The following is a 9,454-nucleotide window of genomic DNA, read 5'->3' on the forward strand; positions in this document are numbered from 1 at the left end:
CACTTCCGGTTTTCTGGTGGTTTTATTGGAGATAAGTCTCACGGACTTTCTTGCCCGGGCTGGCTTTGAACCGTGATCCTCAGATCTCAGCCTCCTGAGTAGCTGGGATGACAGGTGTGAGGCACTGGCACCTGGCTCTAAGTACATTTCTATTTGGACATTGTCCTGACCTTCTCCAGTTTCTTCTTCCCTTCTCTACCCACATTTTCAACATAGTATCTAGTGACTACCACTGCTGCATTTGTTTATTGTGTCTAATATTTTTGTTACATAAATTTTGTTGCTACATATACTCCTTGGAATTGTGCTCATGACAAATTCAAGCTCTGACTCTCAGTACTTTAGAAAGGTGTATTATTTGGGCATAGGCTCTTTATAGAAATAGTCAAGTCAAAATGATGTTATTAGTGTGTATCCAAATGCAATATAAGCAGTGTATTTACCAAAAGTGCAAGGAACAATGCCATGTGACCTTGCAAAGAGACAGAGAAGACAGCCAATGAGAGAGGCCTAGAAGAGATCTTCCCCTCAGTTCTTAGAAGGAACCAACCCAGCACTCCAGAAGCATGAGAAATGGATCTGTTGTTTTAAGCTACATAGTTTGTTCTGGCTGACCTGGCAAACTAATTCATTGAGCTGTTCTGCACTGTAACATTCTGTCTTCATTATCTGGATGTTAAACTGTCCTCTATTCATTAGTTTAAAATAGTCTTTGCTTACTTTCACCTTTGATCGGCAGCCCTTTGATTTTTTTTTTTTGGTGTGTGTGCCAGTACTGGGCCTGAAATGGGGCCTGAGAGAGCTTTTTATTTTTATTTTTTTGGTTGGCCATAGGGCTTGAACTCTGGGCCTGGGTGCTGTCCCTCGGCTCTTCAGCTTAAGGCTAGCGCTCTACCATGAGCCACAGCGCCAATTCCAAGTTTTTCTGCTTATGTGGTGCTGAGGAATGGAACCCAGGGCCTCATGCATGGAAGGCAAGCACTCTACCACTGAGCCACCTTCCCAGCCCCAATTGTCCAATTTCTTACTTGAGATCTCTCCAGCCCCTCTGCATCCAAATAGCTGTCTTGCATGTGTATCACAGTGGTTGGGCACTGCCAGGGTCACCTCTAGAGTCAGAATGGGTACCCACCAGTTTAGGGAAGTACATTAATCAATTCGTACCTTGGTTTTCCCTTTTTGTAGGTGAGGTGATGCCAACTGTTTCTGAGATTGTGGCCCTGTCCAACATCTTGATACAAACTACCTTGACTTTGAGCCAGAACCACGCTATTGTCCAGAGTTCCTGACCCACTTTTCATTATTATGATCTAATGAATGTCCATTATTTTTAACCAATAAATGTTGGGGTCATTTGTTACACAGCAATTGATGACTAATATAGGGAGTGCTGGAACTTTTGAATGCTCTTTCAGAGTTAGCTGGAACTGGGTCAGGAGGAGCAGCTTCATATCCTAAGCCAACTAGTCATCTGACATGGGGTACACTCTAGTAGGGAGCATGGGGATGGCTGGGTTCAGCCAAGGGCACATTTTGAAGTGACTTAGTTGAGAGCTGTTGAAAGCACTACTCCCAACACCTCAGGAGATCAAGTCCTTCAGTCCTAAAGGTAGAGAACCACAGCACCGTGACACATGTTCAGTGGAACTGTCCTATTGTCCTAGAATTGGCTAAGCTAATAATAGAATCTGGCAAACAGTCTATATCCTTTCAGTGGCAGGTGCCTATAACTGGGGCTATTTCTCCAATAAAAAGCTTAATAAAAAGCTTAATAAAAAGCTATAGATATATCTGTTTCCAATTAACTATCAAAAAGCCTAAAATGGAGCTGTGGCTTAAAGTGGTAGAGCACTAGCTTTGAGCACAAAAGCTAAGGGACAGTGTCCAGGCCTTCCGTTCAAGCTCCAGGACTGGCCAAAAACAAACAACAACAACAAGCTGCTTATTATCTTCAGATCTAGTCTCTTGAGTAGGTAGGATTTACAGGAATGAGCCACCAGTGTCTGGCTTCAGACCAGTCTTCCATGTTTCAAGTTTACAATAAAATTTATGTCTTTTGGGCTGGGAAGGTGGCTCAGTGGTAGAATGCTTGGCTTGCATGCACTAGGCCGAGTTGGTTCTTCTGTACCACATAAGCAGAAAAAACAGACGTGGTGCTGTGGCTCAAGTGGTAGAACGCTAGTCTTGAGATGAAGAGCTGAGGGACAGGGCCCAGGTCCAGAGTTCAAGCCCCACAACTGACCCCCCCCCAAAAAAAATTTATGTCTTTTGAGAGAAAAGAACTATTTGGTGTTTTTATTATTTCCTACGGACTTTCCCACTAGTGGGCATTCTGATGGTGAGAGCCAGAACCACAGCTCACACGGTCAGACCTCCACTAAGGATCTAGGATTTCTCTTTAAGCCTTAGGATTGACATTTTGGCAGTTTGGTTTTAATAACTGAAATCGGTTAAAACTTAAGGCATCACCAAGGTGAGATCAGGGATAGAAACATTTTTTTTTTTTTTTAAGAGAAAGGATTGAGGAAAAATGGACTATTTTGTTTGGAAGCCATTGCCTGAGGAAGGCTCCAGACTATGCAAATTGTTGGAATGAGAGTTTTTGTTTTTACACAGCACTACCTTCCACAATTATTGTGCAAAACCTCAGAGGTGTGAAGCTCAGCACACCTGTCCTGGAGAGAGACCAATTTCCTTATGTAAAAATAAAAGCAAGGCTGGAATGCAGATACGTGCTTTTTTTTCCCCCGTTCTGCATGGTGACACCTGAGAGTGATGTTTTTACCAGCTGGAAATGATGGGTGGCAAGCCGAGAGAATCTGTCCAGTTCTTGAATTGCAGATAGACGGATGCCTACGTCCCACGTCAGATTATTTTACGATTCCCTCGTTTGAGCGGCTGGAAGACCCGCAGACCGGCAGGACCCGGCGAAGCCCTCAGGGCCGCGGAGCTGAAAGCAGACCTGAACGCGGGGAAATCCCGCACTCATTAACCTCCCCAAGCACCTGCGGGCCCGGAGCCCCCTCACACCCGCGACCGTAGCGCGCGCACCCGCTCCGCAGAGAACCTGAGGTGAGCGAGTGCCAGGAGGAGACCTGGCAGCGGAGCCCCGCGACGCAGGGACACGTGACTGCCTCGGGGCTCGTGCGGACAGACACTGGCGGTGAGTGGGGTGCGAGGCTGCCCGGGCCGCCGGGAACAGAGCGCGCGCGGCGGGCCGGTTCCCGCTCCGAGTCTCGCCTTTCACCCCCCACGCCCCCCCGTCCCAGCGGGCGGTGCAGGCGCGGCACCCAGCACTCAGTACCGGCTTCCAGGACACGCGCCTGGGAGGTACCCACAAGCCCCCGCGACCGCGGGCCCGGCCGAGTGACGCAGCGCGGCGACCCGCCGCGGAGCGAGGTCACCCCGCGCTTCCCGAGACCTTGGCCGCCCGCCGGGGGCGGGACCGCAGCCAGCCAATCGGCGTGCCCACAGCAGGCGCGCGCGCGCGCGCGCGGTGCCCCGCCCCTGCGGCTGACCAGACCTCTCCCACAGGGCCGCGGGGCGCAGGGCGAGCTGCCCCGATGGAAGCCCAGGGAAGAGGTGAAGGTGGAGGACGCGTTCCCAAGTTACAGCTTCCCGAAAGCTGCTTCCACAGCGCCGCACAGCCCGACGCAGGCCCACCTCCCTGCGCAGCCAGCGCCGCGAGAAAGTCTCGGCCCCACCCGCTACCGCGGGGCACGCTGGGAAAACACGGGTTTTTCCGTAAACGAGAAGAGGGGCATTTCCGGCTATCCTTGCGGAAGGGGTGGAGCTAGTCTCATCCCGCCCCCACGTCCGGCGAGAAGCGGGACGGGGGGGGGGAGGGCTTATGGGGGGGCGGGGAAGGGAGGCGAATCTGTCGGCGCCTCAAAGGCCCACCCCTACGCCGGAAGAAGAAGGGCGTGGCGCGTATGCCGAGTGGACCCGACGTCCAGAGGGCGGACGTGAGAGGTCACGTGTCCTCGCTGCGCGACGGTGAGGGAAAGGGGCTGGGCCCGGGCGGGAGGCGGGGCGGCCGTCAGCCACTCGGGTCTCTCGCGGCCGGAAGTGGGGGACTCCGCGGCGATTCCGGCATGGGGACCTCACTGGACATCAAGATTAAAAGAGCGAATAAAGTGTACCACGCCGGGGTGAGTGGAGGGGTCCTGGCCGCAGTGCCAGCGTCTGCAGGTTGTGGGCGGGGCAGGTGCGGCCCCGCCGGGCGCCCCCACGGAGCGCGTCTGCGGGTCGCGCCGCGGCCCGGGCCTGCGGGGGGCCGCCGTCGGAGCTGCACGGGTCGGATGAACGGAAGGCAGAGGCAGCTGTGAAGGCAGAAATGTGCACGTCTGATGACAGCATGCTCGAGGCCGCGAGCGTTTCCAACCCCCTACAGAAGCTGGCTTCTTTCTGGGCAGGTTTGGCATGTTAGGATGCTAGTCCGAACGTGAAAGCTTCCAGCTTGGGGGCGTGGGTCAAGTGGTAGAGCAGAGCGCTTGCCTGAAAGTCCTAGGCCGAGTTCAGTCTCCACTGCCACACGATACCAACAGTTTGTAAAAGCTTACAAGTCATTAAGCTTTGCCCGGACAGGAAAGTCCGTGAGACTCTGACCCTCAGTTAACCACCAGAACAACTGGAACTGGAGCTGTGACTCAAGTGGTAGAGCGCTTGAGAAAAAAGCTCAGGGACAGCTCCCAGGCCCTGAAAGGTCAAGCTCAGGACCAGCACAGAAATCTTACATAAAAGGCCGGCCCAGAGTCATGACTCCTGTGGTAGAACACTTTAAGCATGAAGCCCTGAGTTCAAAACCCAGGAACTGCCAAAAATAATAAAAATAAAAAAATGAAAGAAGACCTTAAATATTGATTGTAGAAGAAAAACTTGCCTAACTTCTGTTTCTGATATTTACTCTGTGTGTGTGTGTGTGTGTGTGTGTGTTCAAAGACAAGAAGAAAATAATTAACCAATATATTAATCAACTGACAAAACTCTGCCACTGGTTCTCATGATCTGCTCTGCAGGGCCTGGGGCTTGCTGGTGCTGTCATGGGTGCCTCCCAGGCCCCAGAGGACAAGACCATCATTGGTCACCTGATGAAACCTTGGTGCCTAAGGGGAGTTTATACTCCCTGCACCATGGCTGGCAGGACCTCTCTTTCATCCTTAGCTGGCTGCAGATGGAGCTGATGGCCTACAGAATTTCCATCTCATCTTCTCTGTAGGCCTCAGCAGTAGTGGTCAAGATTTAGTCACTAACCATTTCACTTACTGATTAGTGTCTGTAATTCGCACGGTTTGCTTGAGCTGTTTGTTATATTAACCTGAGCCCATGCAACAATATCCTGGCCTGGAGCTAGAATGGTGTTCCTTCAAGCGAGCTGTATTTGTTCTGTGACCACAACAAGTTATCTTATGTCCCAGAAGACATTAGGACCTGTGACTTCATTTTGTTTTAGTGTGCGTGAGTGCCTGTGCAAGTGCATGCTGGTACTGGAGCTTTTTCATTCAAGACTAGTGCTCTCCCAGTTGAGCCACACTTCCACTTCCTGCTTTATGGTGGTTATTTGGAGATAAGAGTCTCACTCACTTTCCTGCCTGGGCTGGCTTTGAACCACAGCCTCCTGAATAGCTAGGATTACATGTACGATCTGGCTTCAGGCTTGTGGCAGCCAGCACCTCCCACTTTTCTGATGAGGACACTGAGGCCTAGACAGGGTGAGGTGTCTGGTCAGCCAATCAGGTTCCCATCCCGCATGAGACACTGCTCCCCAAGAGCTGGTTTGTCCCAAATAGGGGAATTGGTAACATGCACACGATTGTTAATCATTTTTTAGGAGGGGCACAAATAATGATTTGCTAAGTCAAAACAAAAAAAGACTGATGATACTTGTATTCTGAAAACATGCAGAGTCTGTGGTTGTGCTTTTTTTCCTTTTAGTAATGGGAGCAGTGGAGGTGGTTTTTGATTCTCTGGACTGGAATTTAACATTGATATTTAGTTTTTTTTTTCCTGGACAAAATTTCTGTTTGATAAAAATTTTTAAGTTCCAGTTGAGTCATTAAAAAATATACAAACAAGCCGGGCGCTGGTGGCTCACACCTGTAATCTTAGCTACTCTGGAGGCTGAGATCTGAGGATTGCAGTTCAAAGCCAGACCTGGCAGGAAATTCTGTGAGACTCTTATCTCCAATAAACCACTTAGAATACTGGAAGTGGCGCTGTGGCTCAAGTGGTAGGGCACTAGCTTTGAGCTGAAGAGCTGAGGGACAGTGCTCAGGCCCAGAGTTCAAGGCCCACCAATGACAAAAAATAAACTGTGTGTGTGTGTATGTATACACACACATAATATATACAATATATACAAACATAATGTGTACTATGTAAGATGAATGTAAAGGGGAAATCCCCTTCCTCTCCTCCCTTTCTGTCTCCCAGGCAGAGGTATGGATGCCAAGCATATATATGCACACGTGCTATGCTTAACACTGAGTTTATCTGGGAGACTTTTCACACCAAATACATACTCATCAATGGCATTCTTTCTTTACATTGTTTAGTATATAACATTCATTCTACCATTGTTGGTTAATTTCTATAGGGCTGAAGGTCAGTAAAGACAGGAAGATATATAAAATAAGACAATGAAATGCTGGAAGTAGAATATCTATGAGGTATGAGGAGCATAAAGCAGGGTGTCGTCATTTCTGGGGACTCTCTGGAGCACCCCAACTTGAAATGAAGTGTGGGCTAGAATGTCCATAGCCCTCAGCACTGTTGGCTTCAGTCGGGAGGAATGGAGATGACCCAGGGCAAACTGAGCCAGAACCTGTGGACACCTGGGGGACACTCACAGCGCAGTCGGAGGCTCATAGCCACCCATGTTCACCACATGGGCGGGGCCAGCAATTTGTCAGTGTGACTTGGCTTGTCTCTTTGAAATGTTACTTCTGTCTCCCATAGATTTTCTCTCTAGTCTTCAGCCCCATTTTTCTGTTGTTGATTTGTTGGTTGTGGGGCTTGAACTCTGGGCCTGGCTTAACCCCATTTTTAAACTTTAAAAATTAGCTGTTTGGTTAAGTTGTCATCTCCTTTAAAAATGTATTTAAAAAATAATTTCCACTGGGGACCAGTGGCTCACATCTGTAATCCTAGCTACTCAGGAGGCTGAAATCTGAGGATCGCGGTTCAAAGCCAGCCTGGGCAGGAAAGCCTGTGAGACTCTTTATCTCCAATAAAACCACAAGAAAACCAGAAGTGGAGCTGTGGCTCAAGTGGTAGAGTGCTCATCTTGAGCTGAAGAGCTGAGGGACAGCGTTAGGAATGCTGAGGCCCAGAAAAACCTGGGTAAGAATTCCCAAGTCCCGGCCCCAGTGTGCCTTCTCAGGGTCTCAGGCTGTGTTTGAGGATCTGTTGAGAGAATGTCTTAGGACCCCAGCCCTAGACCCGGGCCCACATCAGTCACTCACTTGGCAGTGGTCGCCTTGCTCTATCTTTTCAGTACCTTCAGAACCGTCCATCGGCCATGCAGGCATCCACAATGCTTGTCCAGTATCAGATGGACACCTGTCTGCTGTGCACTCGGAGGAAGGGGCTGGTGGGGACCAAAGATGTGATAGCATTTCTGGCCCTGCCTGGAAGCTGCGTTTTCTTGAGTGGTGCAGTAATGTGTTCTTTTTTTGGGGTCCGGTCGTGGGGCCTGAACTCTGGGCCTGAGTGCTGTTCCTCAGCTCTTCAGCTCAAGGCTAGCGCTCTACCACTTGAGCCATAACGCCATTTCCGGCTTTTTTCTTTTTGCTTATGTGGTGCTGGGGAATGGAACCCAGGGCCTCATGCATGCAAGGCAAGCGCTCTACCACTGAGCCACCTTCCCAGCCCCAGTTATGTGTTCTTGATCAAACAGTTTGTTTCTTCGTTGTACAGAGAGCACTTCCTGATTAAAAGGACTCTGCCGTCAATCTTTCTGTAATGTAAATATAATTCATTTATTTTTAGGAATTTGCTGTGTTTTACTTTCTTCAGTGTGGCGCACACTCTCATGAAAGTGACACTGTTAAATATTGTGGTTGTGAAATTCATATATAAGATTTACACCCTAGCATGGCTAGGTTATAGTAACAAGGGATTTATCTACCACAGGCTGATTGTTTTACCACAAAACCTTCATGTTATGTTTGGCGTGCATGTAATTTCTTGTTAAAAAAATAAAGAGAAACTCTGTACCTAGCAGCTCATTATTATGAAGAAAAATTGCAACACTCAAGTGCTGTTTTACAAAGGCCTAACTATGCTGTGTCTCACTGGATTCTTGCTAAAACAATGAGAAGCCAATGCAGTCAGGGCGTGGGGTCTTTGAGCTGGGAGGGGGTCTCAGGGCAACTCGGGGTCGTGAGCCTTTTAGGAAGCACCATCATCTAAACTTGTAAAAGGCTGTCTTTTTCCACTTATAACCTAATATTCCAGAAAAAGACTCATCTCCTAAATCACAGTCTAAGCCTTATATAAGGCATGAAGGAGTGTCAGGGCCGCCGCAGCTGTCTGTGGGAGGTGTGGCTGCAGCAATTGTTCCTGTAGCAGCAGGAGCCCTGCTCCCCTGCCCCTCCCCCACCCCGTGTATCCTAACTCTGCACCTGCACCAGACAGCCTCTGCCCCTGCCCTGCCCCTGCCCCTCTCGTTTCCTCCCCTGCCAGGGCCTCCGCCAGGGCAGCTGCTTTTCCTCTGCCTTCCTCCTGTCCTCACCTCACCCTGGATTCTGTTCTGGGTCATCCAGCAGGTCCTCTCTCTGCCCCGAAACCAGACCACACCTGCTGCGGCAGCTCAGGCAGGTTGGGGTCCTCCCCTCCCCATTCTGCCTGGCTCTCCTTCATGCAGCACCCCAGGCTGCGTGCGCAGAGCCCAGCTGTGCCTCTGCCCAGCCACCTTTGGAGGAGAGCTTGTTAGCAGGTGCCCAGTGCTCGGCCTGCCCGGAGCGCATGCCCTTGCTGAGGAGTGAGCGCCCCTTCACTGCCGCCCCTCGGCTCCCTTCTCTCCAGGCTTCCCTGCCCGTCTCTCAGCAGGGCCCAGTCCCAAGTTCGAGGTGAAGCGACTTCTCTATTTCTTCTCCCTTCCCATTGCAGCTACACGTGAGGAGTTGGTAAGCCCCAGCTCCAGGTAGCGCTTCCCTTTTTCCTTAGCCCTCCTTTACTGTTTTCCTGTAGGCGCCAGGGGCTTTCCAGGCTGACCCGCTTCCCCTCCGGGAAGCTCCAGGAGGGCAGTTACATCTGCACCAGCTGTGCCAGGCCTGAGCCTCAGGAAGACCTGCAGGGAGGCCGGCTGGACCTCCAGAGCCTCTACCCAGCCTGGCCTTGCCGCGTGTGGCCTCCGCCAGGTTGCTGCGCTGGCCAAACATGCCGGCCGCGGTTCCTCTTGCTTCACAGAGCACTTTCTAGAGCAGCTGTTTCCAGGTCATATTTTTAGGAC

At 50.6% G+C, this 9,454-nt stretch overlaps 1 protein-coding gene across 1 annotated transcript in view; it reads left to right on the top strand.

The window, feature by feature from the left end:
* Positions 1-3,874: 3,874 nt before the first annotated feature.
* Dscr3 (Down syndrome critical region 3) overlaps positions 3,875-9,454 on the top strand; it is a 21,257-nt gene continuing 15,677 nt past the window's right edge. The window contains exon 1 of the mRNA XM_013027421.1: positions 3,875-4,151. Coding sequence (XP_012882875.1) covers positions 3,933-4,151 — 219 coding nt within the window. The 5' untranslated portion in view covers positions 3,875-3,932. The remainder of the gene's footprint in view (positions 4,152-9,454) is intronic.

This window comes from Dipodomys ordii, unplaced genomic scaffold, assembly GCF_000151885.1.
Source record: "Dipodomys ordii isolate 6190 unplaced genomic scaffold, Dord_2.0 Scaffold104, whole genome shotgun sequence".
In the NCBI taxonomy this organism is placed as follows: Eukaryota; Metazoa; Chordata; class Mammalia; order Rodentia; family Heteromyidae; genus Dipodomys; species Dipodomys ordii.